At 43.1% G+C, this 17881-nt stretch overlaps 1 protein-coding gene across 5 annotated transcripts in view; it reads right to left on the minus strand.

The window, feature by feature from the left end:
• Window positions 1-17881, minus strand: part of SH3PXD2A (SH3 and PX domains 2A) — a 263601-nt gene that overhangs the window by 26317 nt on the left and 219403 nt on the right. For 4 of the 5 annotated variants that reach the window (XM_065672179.1, XM_065672178.1, XM_065672182.1 and 1 more), the window contains 2 exons: window positions 11359-11472; window positions 6807-6890 (listed from right to left, as the gene is read on the minus strand). In XM_065672179.1, coding sequence (XP_065528251.1) covers window positions 6807-6890; window positions 11359-11472 — 198 coding nt within the window. The remainder of the gene's footprint in view (window positions 1-6806; window positions 6891-11358; window positions 11473-17881) is intronic. The other variant, XM_065672180.1, reaches the window with a different exon arrangement.

A 17881-nucleotide genomic window follows, 5' to 3' on the forward strand; every position in this document is an offset into this window, starting at 1 on the left:
ACTAGCTATTCTAAAGCCTCACTTTCCCTTCAATCTTTCTACTTCTTCCCTTTCTCTCCCTCAAATAAAGGCAGGCTTCTATTTCACTCTGCTTCTACCCAAAGTCTCCTGAAGAGAGACAGTAGAGGCTTGGGGCTATAGAGGCAGATCCTGGTGGATCACTGGGAAAACAGTGTGGACAGCAGAGGACAGTTCCCCATGTCCTCACAATAGCCCATTTCCCTTTCCTTCCTTCATCTTGCCTTGCACCCACCATGTCTCCTTGCTCGGCTCATGGCTGTTCCATGAGATGGACCTGAAGCCAACCTGGCCAAGGAAAAGTCAGTATGACCCTAAGTCTGGTTTGGTTCATTGCAGATCTGCATGAGCATAAAGAAGGGTAGCTGCCGGGAATAGTTCTTTTAGTGGTGGCACCACAAACTCTGAGTAAAACTCTTCTCTATATTAAGCCAAGCCAGTTTCAATGCAGCTTCACTTAATTTTGAGGAAAGAGGCCTATTTCTGAGACTGATGGAAGTAGAGTCAAGGCAACCCCTATGAAACTTGATCTAAACCCAGGTTAGCACAGCTTAAGTGTGCTCACACATCATTTCCCACCTATTTTAAGATGCCGCTTAATAACGTGCAACTTTTTGCATAAATAGGATTTGTAGTACAGCTCTTAAACCATCACATGATTTACAGCAGAGCAAGATTACCTGTAGGCACCTTGGCAATGCTTATCAAGTAGTAAAAGGTCACTTTTAGCAGCCACTGGGGACTGAAATACTACTTCTGTCTCACCCAGCCTGTTAATAGCTATGCTACAACATACTGGTTGTAGAAAAACTAGGGATGCCATATTTAACTTGTTACATTTTAGGAGGACTTAATGTCAATGACATTTATTTCTGGATAACGGCAGACCATAACAGAGCTTTGCGTTTTTTCCTTTTGTGTAAGACTGCAGCTTGTAATTAAAGAGCCAGCAGATGTGCCCACTCCTTCACACTGCCTTTATACAGCATAGTAACCAAATAGGTTTTCTTTTGTTTCACCTGATGTATTTCTGTCTACTAGTAAAAGGGGAATCTCAAAGAATTTATAAGGATTGAGCATGGCATTTTCCATATCAGGTGATGTGTTAGGACACCTCTCCCACAGGAAAAGCCTCAGAACAGTAAAGATGAAACTCTGTCTGTTCCTGAAGAAACTGTACCTAACTGCTTGACAGAGCAAGACACCAAACTTGTCACCTTCCCATCTGTCAAACCAGAATTTCAGACTTTACACGTGCGTTTGTGCACACACATCCTACACATTAAAGTTATGAGGTGTCTTGAGAAGGCAACTTGGTCTCTCCTCCGGCTGTCTGGATTTATACTTACTGTCAGGTCAAGGAAAGCAGACCTATGGTTTTACTGCTTGAGTTGTAACGTAGAGCTTCAGTAGCGCTTTCCAAATCTTCCTGATTCCCTTGGCACTGGTTATTTCAGATTCCTCCTAGTCTATCACCAAGGTAACGGTTCCTTTCCTCAACATCTTCAAAATCCTCTATCACTGCTGCTCCTCACCACCAGAGCCCTGATCTGGCCCTTCAGCCTCTTTTGTACAGCTACTGCAGTCACCTCCTGCCTTCTTTGCTACTTTCTCAAAGGAGCAAAGCACACTGCTCTCACCAAAGGCTCTTGGCATAGCAGCCAGACTTCGGTCTTTACCAGTACTTTGGTACCTCAGCCAGATTCCTACCAAGTGTACATCAATTCAGTTGTCCCATCTCAAATTTTGAAGCTTGTGTGCTGTGCCTTGCTTTAACATCCATCTACATGCTCTCATGTTCTGCCCCTTTGTATTTCCCACTCCTCAAAATCTTTCCATCTTTTCTCACTCAGCCCCATGCCTTTCTTATGATGCCTCATCAACCTAAGCAGGCTCCCTCCTCCATGGTACCAATAACCTGAAACTCTCAAATCCTTTCTAAAATAAGCCTTACCTACCCTGACTTCCTGCCTTGCGAAGCAAGGCTGGCTTTAGCCCTTCTCTAACAGCTTTTAAAAATACCAAATAAATATCACTTTCCTCTGTGAAAAACGTTTTGGTCATAGTAAGATGCATGCCAAATTGCCACTTGCCCAGGTTCCTTTGATGCACAGATTTCCTTCTCTTTGTTTAGGCTGTAAACTATTTGGGACAGGAACCTTGCCTTTAAGCAGCTAAAATACCATGCACATTTCCAGCCCTGCCTAATCAGTCTCATCTCTCCCAGGCAAAAGGCCAGCGCTCAAACGTTTCTGCTTCCAAGTTCTGAGCGCCCCGTTTCACATACCTCTCCTTCACCTATATTTTATATGTTTGCTCTTTTCTGCCTCCATAAAGAAGTGTGGAAGTTATCTGCAGCACTTCAGGAGCCAACTAAGTCAGGGAGTAATTTCCTTTGCTCAGCTGGTGTCTGTACATGCCCCCAACTTTCTGTGACCCCATCCTTGTTCGATAAGCCAGTAGGAGTGGGGGATAGGGGGGCATTGGGTTTGAAATTAGCCAATTAATGATTTCTCAGCAAAATACAACAGCTCCAACCCTACGTCTTCCAAACCACAGAAGAATTCTCTTTCAAAATACTTTCCCCTCAGTCAGCAGTCTGCTCTCGCCCTCCCCCACTCCTCCAATCCACCCCCCCTTTGTCAGACCTGCTTCTGGAAAAAGTCTCACTGTTCCAGAAAGCGATGCATTAATTCAACATGGACTTTGTTTTACTTGTCTAAATACACAGCACAGAAAACAACTGTCCACAGTTATCAAATGTGTTCATCTGCAGACAGGAGCTCTTCAGCCTTTGTTCCTCATCCGCAGGCCCCTCACCCTCTTTTTTGTTTTAAACAACAGAAAACCTTGTGCCAACAGATAGAAAAGAACAATAATGACATTTCTTCTAAACAGTTCTGTACTGCGCACGCTCTTTCTGCAACCAGCAAGGGGCAATAAACATTTACTACTTTCCTTGGAGCACAGAGGAGGAAAAAAAAACAACCCCAGATGAAAAACTAAAAAGAACAAACCACGTCTGAAGCTGCTCTGTGCTGGTTTGATTTATGCACAGCAAAGCAGCCTTGTGCTGCAAATGACAAACACTTCACCAGCGTCAAGGAGAAGCAGCAAAAACCAGTGGAAACAAAGAGAGAAATCCTGTGGGTAATGAGGGGCTGCCAATGAGGGCAGAGCAGCTCTGGTGGGATGCAGAAGCACATCAGCCAGGCTCTATCACCAGTACTGACCAAGGGCTCTTGCAACAGCTAGAAAACTGGTTGCAGAATGACTCAGCCAGGGTAGGAGACGGGGTTCAAGTATCAAGACCAATTCAAGTTGGGGTTCAAGTATCAAAGACTATTGGGTTACATGACTGACCTCCCTTTATGCCCCATCTCCCCTCATCAAGCTCCTGCTCTCCATAAGTTATGCAAGAGGAAGACCTGTAGTTTCCAAGTTCTAACTTTAACTCTTTCATTGAACAGCTTATCTTTCGTGCTAGCTCTTAAATAACAGGCTCATTTGGCAGAAATTCAGCCCATATGTCACTATACTGTTGATATGAATAACTTTAAAGTAGTTTCCCTCATTGTAACAGCTCCAGTTGAAAGTGTTGGGCATAAAACCAAAGCAGCAATAACTTATGTCAGCTATCTGGCATATAAAACAGGCATGTAAACTCCCTCTTTTCCCAATCAAAATTAAATCGCACAAATGACTTCTCATTAAATTAGCCCGTAAACAATCCTAAATTGTCTTCCAGGGGAAGTTCCAAATAGATGCATTGCAGAATTACCATTTTACCCAGCACAGGAGAACATGAACTCCGCAGCTTGGAGGTCTGACAAGTGTCAGGACTGAGGAAAACTACAAAGGTTCAGACTTCTCCTTACAATTCATATTTGTATTACTGGAGTTTTGTAATGTATAGACAAAAGTTTAGAAAATGTACCACATTTTAAAACATTTAACATGTAAAAGAAACAAGCTCTGAAGCTACATAAGAAACATAAACCAATGTAATCTCTTAGATCTGGGTACACCATGGACCATTTTAAAGAGGAAAGTTTAGCAACAAATGCCATCTGTTTCTCTTTGTAAAAACAGACTACAGCTGTTCTCTTTGCAGATTTTTTTCAGCTTTAAGAAGGAGCACTACCGTGATATTCAATACATCGTCCTTCATGTTTCTTACTCATGGACCCCATAAAATTTCTCTCAAGTATCTGAAGTTCAGGGATGCTCAGCCTCTTCAAATGGCTTTGCAAAGGGTAGAAGCAAATACGTTGTCCTTGATAATTCTCCCCCGTTAGGGAGTCTGTAACAGGGAAGCAAGCACCCTTTCCTTCCACACTCAGGCTTTCCCAGTGGTTTTAATATCCAAGTCACTTCGAAAATCCTGGTCTTCAGAAACAACATGCAATTCTTTCAGTTCTCACTTTAAAGCGATTCTATCATAGACTCAGTTGGTAAAAACACTTTGCTAGTGGAACACAAGCATAAATAGGAAGGGAAGCATCCTTTACAGCTTGCTTTTAAACTCCAGTGACCTCTTGGAGCTAACCCAGCAGCAGGGACTATCTTGAGCAGAATATCACTGGGTGGGGAGAATTGCAGCCAAAATGTTTAATTGAATTTATTTCCAAGAGAGAGGCCAAGTGGGGAAGGGGAAGCTGTTCTGCCTGCATCGAACAATTCTGGCAAGCTCCTGTTTGAGCAGCTCTTCTAGTTCTTCTGGGCTTTGGAGCAGGGGCTTGAAGGTTGGCAGGGGGTGTGTGTACACTTCATGCATTCTGTCATTTCAGTGCAAACCCACCCAAATTTGGCCTTGTTAGGAAGTCTTTTGGGTTGGGATGAGGGCAAGAAGGGAGAAAGAATCTCTTCTGACCTCATATAAACTGTGTTCTTTTAGAGAACAGCAAGCTGGACACCCAGCGAGACTCATACTCTCAACAACTGCATTTTGGAAGGCATAAAAGTCTGCACAGACTACAGCTATGTCAGATGACAAAGCCACTGTCTCCAACCTGTCCCCGAGTATCCAAATCACTTCCTTTACTTCCAATAAGTCTGCTTTTTTTTTAAAAAGCTCCTAGCCTACTATTTCAGATGACATTAACCAGGTTGATTTTAGCCAGCTTGGCTAGCTGTGGCTGAAATGCACTGGAGAGAGCTTATAGAAGCAGCTCAGCCATGGAGGGTGCCCCAAACCTTGAGATGCTGCAGTTTGTGCCAAGTTCAAGTGCTGAGATTTAGTTTGAGATAAAGCACATGTTCTCCAACACATTCAAAACCCCAGTATTGCTTGGGCCTAATAGGGAAGAAATTGTTATGGAACAAGAAAAAGGCAGGGATGGAAGAGATTAGGGGAGCCTGTGGTGGGGAAGACTGCCAGACAAGACACTGTCAGAGGGCAGTTCTGGAGCTGAAGCCTGCAAATGGTGGGCATAAATGTGAAAAAGATAAAACCTGGGAATGCAATTTAGGTCCTCAAGTTTTACCTCAAGACTATGCTACAGGACTGATCATGCAGTCTTAGTATCTTATGGAGCTTTGTTTGCAGTGTTGTATGAATATGAAGGATATGTTTGTTTAAACTAGTAAACAAGCTGTTTAGAAAACTGATTCCCAGAAATGATCCCAGTTAATTTGCCTTGAAGTATCTGGCAGAGTTTGACAAAGCAAAATAAGTAGCTCCCAAACCCCTGCGGTACAGAAACAAGCACAGGTTCTTTTGTCTCTGAGGGTAGTTCCAGTTGGTGCAGGGTCTCCAGTAGGAAGAACACCCTTCTTGTGACTTTGGTTTCCACAACCATATTTTGAAGCAAGGTAAAAGGTTGCTGAGAAGTCGTATGTGCTCCACACACACAAGTCTGCAAAAAGAACCACCACCAAATCCAGGAGAAGACAAATTTGCTACTTTTAAAGTACATTGTCTCCTTGGCAGGAAAAGGCACCTTTTCCTCAACCCAGAAGCTTCTCTTGGGGTTACATTTGGTTCCATCCCCTCAATAAGGTTGGCTGAAAGTTACAGAAGCGAACATTGTGCTTCCCCCCACCTCTTCCCATTTTGAAGTGTAATGAATACCAACCACATCTGGACAATATTGCAAGAAGAGAAGAAAGGGATAGAAAGAGGTGCATTTGATCTTGAGAAGACGATTCACACGCACTGAAGAAGTGCTTGGGTTGGAAGATACCTCAGACTTCACCCAACCACAGCTTCAGAACACAAAGTGTTCCCCCCTCCAAAGGCTCAGTGTCAGGTCAGCAGAGCTAATAAATAGATACTGTGGGACTGACACCAAAAGCTCCCAAAAGTTCTGAAGGAGTCTGTCTTTAGTACTAAGCACCGCTTGCAAGAAAGAGCAAGCTGAAACTGGAATGATTCTCATCTTTCCACTCCAAGCACTTTTCCAGCGCACACATCTCTGACCATGGCTTTTGGCATTCTTCTTATTTTAATAGCCCTGAAATATCACTTGTCCTTATTGAGGTAGGAAAGACTGAGTACAAATATGCCCAAAGTTAAAACACAACAGATGTGAGCTTCCCCAAGCAGCACAAGGAGTCAGACTGCAGAGTTACCTTTGATTATCAGCCTCCAGCTCTTGGGGTGCCTAACCCTGGGTTCCAAGACACCCTCATGCTGTCATGTACAAAATCCACATCTGAACTCTGGAGCTTTGGCCTCTCTCTACCAGAGTGCCGAAGATGCAGACCCTGGTACACCACAGCCAAAGCTGCAGCATGGCTTTTGGTGCACCCTTAGGGGCTGGTGCCAAAGGAAGCTATTAATTCACCTCGACTCTGCTGCCTGTTGACTATCCCGCCCAGCGTCCATCGCCGGTCCAGGCGCCTCAGGTGAGCCTTGCGTCGCTTAGAAACTAGTTTGGAACATGGAATGAAAAAATAAAAACAAAAAAAGGGAAAAAAAATGATGGGAAGGTGAGGAATAAAAATAAAACATGGCATTTGCAAGCACTGGTCTTGTTAACAGGAGTGAGTTAGGTGGCATGCAGACAATTTGGTTTATATAGTATAGTGGAACAAGTTAGATTCTTGAGCCTGAGCAACACAAACCACCTAGAACTGTCATAAATTGCCACTCTTGTTATGGCTTTCCTTAAAAAAAAAAAAAAAAACAAACCGAAAGCCAAAACATGCACACACCCCAAAACGAGCTGTACAACTTAAGACTACGTGCACAAGGAGGTTGGATGAACATCATTGCTGTTGCGTCTCCTAGTTAGGGTGCATGATCTTTGGAGGTTTCAAGTCTATAGCGTATGATATCAAAACAGGGCTCTAACCCTCTCTAAGCAAATTATTACACTATAAGCAAAATCTAGGGGATAAATAATTATAATAAAAAAAAGGCAGCCTGCCTTGTGCGAGTTCACTTGTAGCAGGAGCACTCAGGTAAAGAAGCCAGGTGTAAAGTGTCTGATGTCTCCTTGTTTATAACATGACTCAATCACTGCCACAGCTAATTGTCACAATCCAGACTTCTAATACACTGATTACAAATACAAGGAAAAACCTAACCTTGCAGTTACTGAGCAGGCTCAAGAAGCTAACAAGCCAGAACTGAGAATTAGTTACACACTGAAACAATAATTTATACTTAAATTATAAACAAAGACAAGACACCTATGGAAATGGCATTGAGAGCAGCTGTGCACAGAGGACACCACTTTTTCCTGGATTACATACATAGAACTGTATTCAGTGTCTTCTTATTCTTGTGAAGGTGTGAACAATACAGGAACCATTGGACTGTCAGGGAAACACAGACAAACGCTTCCCTTTTCCATTCTTAGGCTTCCATGCTCTTTTGGCAACTACTGCAAGGGTGCTTGGTGCTGCTACAAAGCAATGTGAAGTATTACACTTCAGCTATCACTAAGGTGCAAACACAACTGTTTCGCTAGTGATACAGGGAAACTGTAAACTCTGACATCAATAATCACTCGATTCTGCTCATGTGCACCCATGAGAGCAGAACCACTGTCTTCTAGGATTGTGTTCTGTGGACAATCAGGCACAGAAAAAAATATTTGATTTGGGAATGATTAGCTGAACAAGTAAAAAAAAATTGGTAATTTCCCCAGAAGGGGCTTTTGTCTTTTTGCCCTTTATATCTGTCAGGGGCTTACAGACCAGACTGCACCCTGCTCACTCTCCTCATTTGCTCCTATGTTATAAGGCCTAAACCTTCCCCAGTGAACTAGAAGGGTGGTGAGTGTTGTTGAACAGACCCAATGTCTTATTTGTGGTACTCTGTACTTCCCCTTTGATGCCTTGTGCACCACAGAAAAATCACAGATTTTCAGAGGAGCTGGATTTCAAGCTTATAGATCACTGTGTTTTAGCTGGAAATCAGTGATCCTCTTGGAAGCCCCTGGTGGCACAGAACATGAGCTGTCTTCACTCCCTACTGGTAGAGTTTTTCTTACCGACTGCTTTAACCTGGTGGCTTTCTCCAAATCGACAGGACATTAGACTGCCAGTTACACACACACTACACAAGAGGCAACATAAGACACCTCACTAGACATACAGATTATAGCAGTGAGAGAAGTTAAAGCTAAGTTCACGATAAGGCTGCCTGTATTAGGAGGTTTCTACAGAAGAATGGAAGAAATGAAAGATATCAAACTTAAAGGCTTGCAGGAGGGGTGTGGAAGGGGTAGGATTTGCTCCAGCTGTCAACACAGAGCAGTCCCCCACAGCTCCTTGCTCACACCAGGAGTTTGGAGGATTTGGCCATCCAGGAGCACCCTTTGGACACAGTGGGTCACACAGATCCACCACACGCTCTTCCTCAAAACATATGACTACCTCCCAGTGACAGCCCTTTTACATCATGATGCTTTTTTAGGAGTCAGGTATTTTTTTCTCCTCAGCAATACTGAATTTTGCCATTTGACCTCAGACTTGGACTTAGTTGATCATATTAGAGGTAGTCACCAGAAAGGTTATTTATCAACAAGTGTCTAAACCTTTGCAGAGACCATTTTAAGATGTTTACTTTAACAGCTCTTGTGGCTGCAAATGTTTCTTTAGATTGCTTTCTGAACGTTTTCCAAGCTTTGTAAGATAGTGTTGGTCTAAACACAGGTCCAGGTAGCAGTCGACTGTCTACCCTCATCCTGACAAAAGATGTTGTGCAGGCTGCAGCGCAGGGAGGAAATACTTTTGTCTTTCTAAGGGAACAGACAATTCAAACAAACACACAGGGAAGTATCACTGCTATGTAGGGGCAGCATTATTAATAAGTTGCATTCAGCACCTCCTTATCTTTACAAGGGGCTGCCACAGCGGAGCAGACCTCCGAGTCTGCCTGGCTTGCAGACTTGTTCCAGGCCTGCTGCAAATGGAGAGGGCTACGAGGCTGATACAGAAAGCTCCCTGCATTAGTGTTTCTACCCTTTCAAAGTAGGCAGAGCATAGACTGCACAGCTGCAGGAAGCCAACATCTCCAGGAGTCACTCTGAAACTTGTATGAACTCCAAATCCACAGGCTAGGGCACTTAATGCACTTAAAGTGCCTTCCTCCTCAGTTATATTGGAGGCCCTAGCTCCTGGCAAGTTTTCTGTGTACGTACACTTTCATACGCTTTCCTTTAAAGAGAGTGAATCTGAGTTCTTTCCTCTCTTATGAAGTAACTATTAGTAGAGGAGAAGAGCAGCCCAAGTAAAGAACTGTGGGGGACAGGGACAGGACACACAATAAAGAACAAAAGAAGTCTCAGCTTATGTGGTTAATAAGAGAAAACAAAGTTACAGAAAAGCAAGCGAAAGTTGGGGCACATCAAAGCAGCGGTTGGGGTAATGCAATTACATTTGTCACTGAGATGGAACTGAACAGAAAGGGAAGAACAGTCTCAGGTTTCAGCATATCTGGATCTGGAGTAAGGAAAGGAGGACTACTGACCATAGCTAAGGAGATCAGTATAATGGATTAAAGGGGACCAAGGGGAAAAAGATAAGGAACACCTCATGGATTTTTAATTACCCAGGAAAGACTGCTGTGTGGCAACAGCCCTGTGGAGAGTATGCTCCAGAGGGCAACATGAAAGCCAGAGGAGAGCTTGAAATGAAAGCAATAAGGCTGTCAAACATACATCATATTTGAGAGTCAGGAAAAGGGAGGAAGCTACAAACCAACAGACAGGGCATTCTTCAGCTCTTTCAGGAAAGAGCAGTAAGCTTTTGTTCTTTACTAACAGGGAAACTTTACTAACTGCTTTTGCATCCGCTAAGATGTTGCATCATACCAGATTGGTTACTTGCCTACCAGTCTACAGCCAGTCTGTCTCTAAACCCTAAGTGACCCAGGATATGGGTAGCTTTGAGCAGGGAAAAATGAGCTACAGAGCCAAAGATTTCAATAAGCCACAGATGTCACCCCTTGGGGCCTAGCACAAAGTTATGTTTTGCCTGTGTGCTATTTTAATGGACAGATGGCCACCCCTACACATCTCTAATCCTCCTGCCTGTAAGGAAAGGTCAGCTGAGTTTTCACATACGTTTTACGTAAGTGTCACATCAAGAGCACCTAGAAATTTAGCAAGAGATTCATTAGAATAGAGAAAATAACAATGAAAGTGTCCTCTGTACACAGTTGCTACATGAGAAGTCTATTAAGATGTGGTTAGTCTTTCATAATGGAACAGAGGAACATGTGAGGTTGTACTATTCCATTTCTGGAACCTGAATTTAGCATCTTTAGCCAAAAGCCAGCACAGCTAAATGCATATACATGACAAATGGCATCTCAGTTCTAACAGAATGAGACCACACCAAATAAAATTACCTTTTCACACAATCATAGACCACAGCAAGCAGCAGTGAAACTAGTTTTAAAGATTAATTAAAAAAAAAAAAAAGTAATGAGAAGCAGCCATTCAAGTTAAATCTCGCTCTTTCAATGGCCTGTGACTCTATTGAGCATCTTTTTCCAGTTAATAGCTTTCACTTGTACAGTTTCTGCAAACAAGCCATGCAAGTTCTTGCCTTCCATAGACATGAAAGTTCAAGACCTCTACCAGAACATAGTGGTTGGACTTGCACATGAATTGCTTGTGTGATTTTTAAAGGGTATTAAAATGAGCATCATTTCAGCTTTTGAATCTCTAGTCACACTGACAGCCTAAGCTGCTCACAAAGGGATTACAGGCATGGTACTTCAATTTCTTCTGCAACAATTTTACTGATACAAGAGAAGAGGTTATTGCACTAGATGAACAGCCACAAGTGGCAGCAAGAGTTTTTGGAGTTTTCCTATGGGGAAAAAAGCAGAAAGCAAGCAATATCAGTTTCCCCTTGATAACAAAAAGCTTTCCATACCTTCCCCAAGTTTGGATGTGTTGATGTCAGAGTCATCTCTGGTTCCATTTTGGGATTCCAGGTATGTAGCAGGGACCCAGCCCTGCTCCTCTGCTGTGCTCACAAACCACCAACCTACAAAAAGAAGTAAAGAAAGTTGCTCATTCAACATTAAGAGGAATAAGAATAGCAGGATGCTACAGAAGAGGTAATGCAGAATCAGCAGCTTTGAGTATTTAAGTATTCTAACGCCCCTAGAGAGGGGGTTTAGTTCTATTATATAATTTCTATGAGATACTCTCACAGCAGTCAATGAATGTGCAGGCAGGCCTCATGTGAAAAAAGGGTACAATGCAGCAAACCCTCAGTTCATTTTAAGAAACCTGAAGTCTATCCATGAAAGCTCTGATCCGAGTTCTCCAATTCAGTTTCTCAAAGCAGGTCTCGTGACAGGTACCTCTATAGTATCAAAACAATGTATACAGATGAGGTCACAGAAGTCAAAAGATAGAAATAGGCAAGACTTCAGTAGAAGGGCACATATGTCAAAACAGGATACAAAAGAAGTGCTTCTAGAGCACTTTCCACCACAGCTATTGTTTAACAAACATGACTTGAATTCAGTTCCCTGGGAAGCTGGGAAGTACTGCGCAGAGCAGAAATACAAGAGGAAAGCTAACTGAAATGTGACTTCAGGCCATAAGCACCAGCTATTTGCTTTCCCACCTGAACATCCAAGCCTCTACCACTATCTACAAAAATCGTCAATATTTACCAGCTCTATGCAATTAATGTTTAGGTCACATCCGTGGATAAAATTTAGAGGTAAGCCATTTTCAGGGTAAATGCATCCCAACCATAACTATCTTTGCCTCTTTTCTTGATGGCTACATTGATTTATTGAATCCTCCACTGGTTTTGATGTAGACTCAGTCATCCAAGAGCTTGCTGCCCTCAGATATGAGCATAACTAGATTCTGCTCCATTCAGATAAGGTCAGGGTTAAGATACAGGACAATAGAAAGCCAAGCAGGTAAACCATTTCTGTTGTTTTCTACAATCTCCCAGTCTCCCCCAAAAATGCAGGTTGCTTTGTCAGGACAATGCAAACTATTGTTCAACCCCAGTCTTCCAGCCCCCCCCAAAGGGAGCTGAGAAAAATAGCATTTCTAAGCATGCACCTCAAAACAGTTTACAGACCTTGATGGCTGTCATAAACCCAACAAATTTCAATGGAGATTCCCAAGCCTGCAGCAGGGCCAAGCCAGCTTGGTCTGTAAATAGACGGGGCACAAACCCTAGTTAATTTATGGTGGGGCAAAGCCCTAGGCTGTGTGACAGCCACAGCCAGGAGGCCACAGTCCTGGGCTCAACAAGGGGAAGGAAGGCTTCACTGGACTCTGCAAACATGCAACTTCCTTTGAGGACAAAAAATACCCCAACAATGCTCAAGTGTTCATGCTAAAAGTCACCCAAGTTCATCCCAAATCCCGTCATGGAAGATTTTACCAGAAAACAGTAGTTACAAACTCTCTTTCTCCTCTCTGGGGCCCATGGATGGGAGACAACGTGCCCCAAGCAACAAACCCCTCACTTGCCACCACAGAGCTGCTAGGTAGCTCTATCTATTTACTCTCAAACCCCAGACACTACTCTCCACTTTCTGGCCCAGTAGAGGTTTGGAAACTTTGCTTCACAAGGCTCATGGTTGGAAAGTTAAATTTAGTTATTCCCCCTCAGCAGGAGGTGGATTCTCCTGCCATGAAGCCCACAGCGGTGAACACGCGGGATCTGCCAGACCGTTTCAAACACACGTCTCCATGGTTGTTCCTTATTTTACTAGCAACGTATCGACATGCGTAGCAAACACAGTTTAGGACACACTCATAATTTGGCACAAAATGTGAGAAGTTGGCTTTCAGCTGATATAAATCAGACTGGAATAGTTTATGTAAACTCTTCCTCAGAAAGAAATTAAACACAATTGCACAAAAAGAACTTGCCTACACTTAAGAACGTGTGCTGAGGCCAAATTCAAACCATGGTAAAAACGTCTTAGGAGGCCTGGATCACCCAGACTTGTGACACAGTGCTAGCCCATTTCACAATACACCTCCTCTGGTTTGGCTCACTGAGCTGCATCATGGCCTCAGAGCCGAGTTTAAGGTCTTGTGTTTGGGTCCATAGTGTAACTGAGCCTCCATCCAAACCATCTAAACAGGGCTCCCTGCTAAAAGGCAACCCCTCACCACCACCCCTAGGCATGCATACACTTATCTTCCCACTGCTTCTAAAAAGCCTTAGCAAGGAAGCCTCTCAACTCCACTGATCTCAAGAACAGGCTCCCACATACTGGCTAGAAGTCAAGTCACATTTGAGGAAGGTTATAGTCAAGTAACTCAACCAAATTCATTGCAATGTGCAGACAGAGCATGTAACAGTCCAAGTGAGGTTTTAAGCTGCTTTGATTCTTCAAGCCTTCAATAAGATTGAAGGTCCTCATCTCCGCAAAACTCATGAAAGTTATCACTTGTTTCTAAAGATTCCCTTTATAAACTATGTGCAGGGGTAAAGTATATCTGAGAAGCCTCCTCAGCAACTGAGAAATTAGCAGCATCTGTCCAGACTGAGAAAACCAGTCTCTGCTTTTGAATTCTCTTCTTCCATTTCAAGCTTGCTTCTCAGAAGGACAAAATAAAGGCTTTAATGCAGCTCACTGAATGGCATGTCCACACACAAAAGTGTGTTTGACTTAAACAGCCTGAACAACTGAGAAGCCTGAAAAACTTCCAGCAGCACTCCTGGCAGCGGAGAAGTCAAAACCGGATGATGCTCACAAGCAAGATGTTCACAGTCTTAAGAGTGGCTGAGCAGAGATTGCAGAGGTAGCTCACTCCCTATGAGGCAAAAACCTGAATTATGATGGCATATCTAAGCCAGGAAATTAAAACACAGTGCAAGAATTAAACTCCTAGCAGAAAATGGCTGAAGCACAGACAAGTTCCACAGTGCAGTCCATGCATGACAGCAGTGAACTGCAGAACTCTGCCTACCTGATCATGAAGTACTTGCTCTGCACCATGCTCTCGGACCAGGGTAGCTGCCATTTGGTCCCACCACTCTTTCTCCTCCTCCCCCAACCCCAAGTTCATAGGGGTTCATAGTTTGCAGACAGACTGGCCTTAGTTCGTGCCATTATAATCCTGACTTTCTGCAATCAATCTGTTGTCCCCTCCCCTGCCATCTTTCCCAACCCAGAGCATCACAGAAATGTTGTTAGAGAAGTCGCTTTTGAAACAGTGAACAAAACATTGCATTTATTTGGAGTTCTCCCTGTATGCTAGAATTGAGCTCAACTTCACAATCCATTATTAAAACCATTCTGCAGCAACATCTGCAGAGAATTATGTAAAGTTATCTCTGTGCACTGCCAAGCCAGTCTGAGGTTCATTCTTGCACTCACACCATCTGTAAAAATTAGGCAGTGCTTTACAGCTTGTGTTAACCCTTACAGATGCCCTTACCTCTCATGCATCAAAACAACTCTAAAACTGATGTGGCATGGATGCCTAGACTGAGACTCATCAGCCCTCATCCCTGATGAGCAAAGGGCCTTTGAGTCTCACAGAAGGCACAGAAGGAATTGCAGCCACTGTGTGCAGACCAAGCTCACCTTGAGCTTTGCAACATTACTCTAAATCCTGCCTTAATACTAATCCAATAATATGATTTTTTTAAGGTAGAAATACAATTTTCTTCCTACATTTGTTGACCCTTTGGTTGGCATCTGTCAGCATCCCTAGCTGCAACAGCCCAGATGCCTCTATACTCAGAATCCACCTAGACTCCAATAACCCTCAGGTATTTTCAGTATAGAGCTACAACAGTTAGCAAGAGACTAAAGGTTCTATTTTTCACATATACATACACATGGCAAGATGATGGTTGCCAAACACATCGGTCACACAAGTGAATAAATGACTAAAATACTACAATTGTAAAAAACATATTCTTGCTTTTAATTGTATTTGTAGTCCTCTCACCAAAAGGCTTTCAAAAAAGCAAAAAGACTTAAGGCAAGTGTTATCCACAACCGGCACCATGGGAAACTACAAGAGCATAGTTAAAGGACTGTCTTTTAGGCAAGTTTACACACATCCTCACCCATCCACGCTTCAATATTGTCCCTTTCTCCACACCAACAGGAAACCTAGCTATTCCTGTTGAAGCCTACCTAATCATAAGAAGCTACAAATCACTTAAAGTGAAAATGCATGATCATGCTGAACATTGGTTTCTAATTCTCCTCTCAGCCATTAATTTCTCTACAGACTTTGATTGTCAATTTATGAGCTTAACTAAAGTAAACAAGAAAGACAGCAACACTGTAAAAGTGATCAGGAATCTCTCCTGCTTGAGTGGACTACCCATTCTTCCAAACAAATACTTAAACAACACTCCACCTCTCAAGAGTCTTGGAAAAATCCCACTCAAGCAGCAGTCTGGTACATTTGACATGTGCTCTTTGGACTTCAGGGAGCTGCTCCTTTTTAAGTCCTTCTGCCTTGGCACTAACTCTTGAGGGTTATTTTGATCCAACAACTTAAATTGTCCTACAAAGCAGTACTAGATGCAATCAGGTCACTTCCAGACCTGGCACACAGAACTTTTCATGCCAACAGCTTATTACTTTCCTTCAGACATGTGCCCTGCTTCATTTAAAAAACAGCTAAGGTAAGCACATTGCTACGCAGATGAAGGCACTTGCTTTTTCCACCCCTCTAGAGCTCTTCCCACACAGTACATGTACATTTGATACACATAAGGAAATCAGTCGAAATTGGCTTGGACAGACCTCCAAAGACCATGCATAAGCAGAAATACAAAGGCCCCAGAAGTAGCATTTTGCAAGAGGGATTTTCTGCAGTAAGCATATTCTCACACCCACTTCCTAAAAATACACTACAGTGTCCGTATACTGTTAGATACTATCACTGTACATGCTGGCTCTGCTCTCTGTAAAAGGATCCTTCAGCCCGACACACTTGGCAAAGGTGCTGGGTTGAAAACTTTGAATTTTTATGAAGGCCAGTGTCCGATTTCTGAGCATTTTGTCCTTAGACTCACAGAAGAGGCATCTTTCTTTTGCATATGGAGATATACGTGACAGATCTTCCTAGAGTGGAGCTGACTACAGCTTGGGCTACAGAAGTCTGTGTGTGAGTCACTGCACAGAAGACCAAGGCTGTCATCTCAGGATGAATTATTCAAGTTGGTGAAATATTAAAGGCAGCTTTCATCTTTGAACACATAACGTTTCCAAGCCTGCGTGCACTGCAGACTTCACTGCGGCCACCACTCAACTATGAAGCAACATTCGTCTCATTTTAAAGCTGGAAGTGGGGCTGAAACAAAGACATCCTCAAAGAAGAAAAATGTGCCTGTAGCAGACATCCTACTTTAACACAATTAAGATCCACAGCACAGGTTCACAGCCTTTTATGTTCCATACCCAAAGCAGATTGGGCCACATATTAGGATTCCAGCTCAACCATGTTTTATGATCATTCTAGCCAGTTCAAATCCTAAAGCTACATGCTAGGAGCATGGTTTGCATGTGCAACCCTACTTCCCATGGGAAACTCATTTTGCAAAGCGTTGCAAGCCCAAATGACTATGCCTGATTGCTCTCACAGTCCAGAGTGAAGGCTTCTGTCCTGCTTGCAACTACTGTGGTTGCACTCCAGGTACTGAGGGCAGCTTTAGGAACTCAAGAATAAAACTCACCACCCCAAGTTAGTGCTGAACTCCAAGAGGATTTTTAATTTGCTGATGAAATAGCTCAAGAGCCCCACAGCACTGTGATAGGGCAAAGTTGTTCACTTTTTCATGTGAGAGAAGATCATACCTGTCGCTCCTTTCATAGTAGCCCAACATGGGAAACTAGAGCTTCTATAAGAGTTATGGAACAGGTTTTCTACCATAGCATTAAAAGTGGAGTTAATAATAACAAACACTACAGGCCACATTCTGCTCAGCAAGCTACCCTCCATACTTAAACTGAAGCAATGCTTTTGTTATTTAGTGAAGAAAGAACACACTGAAAAGGAAGGGAGAGAGACTGCACACTCCTGTGCCTTGTTCCAGTGTTCAACTAAAATCTACAAGACTACCTACGAAAACATAACAGCAACCAAATCTTAATGGCATCACTTAGGAACCCTGACAACACAAAGCACACATGCAGTGCCCCTGGAAACACTTTTCTTTCCCTCCTTAGGGAGGATCTGAAAGCAGAACTGTGTTCTCATCAGAGCACAGGCTGCAGCAGGTCTTGCTTAACTTGGTGATGGAGACAACACTTGAGGCCTTTCTGAGGTGAGAGAAAATGGAGAGCAGGAGGTGGGGACTTCAAGAAGGCTGGACTCGATATTTTTCTGGCTATTAACAGGTTTTTGCCTTATGGAACTAAAAGTTGGAACAAAAGCTTCTGAGACTATGGATTGCTCTTCTCTGATCTGCAAATGCTTAGGATTCAGCAGCA

The sequence above is a fragment of the Lathamus discolor genome, chromosome 3 (assembly GCF_037157495.1).
Source record: "Lathamus discolor isolate bLatDis1 chromosome 3, bLatDis1.hap1, whole genome shotgun sequence".
NCBI lineage: Eukaryota > Metazoa > Chordata > Aves > Psittaciformes > Psittacidae > Lathamus > Lathamus discolor.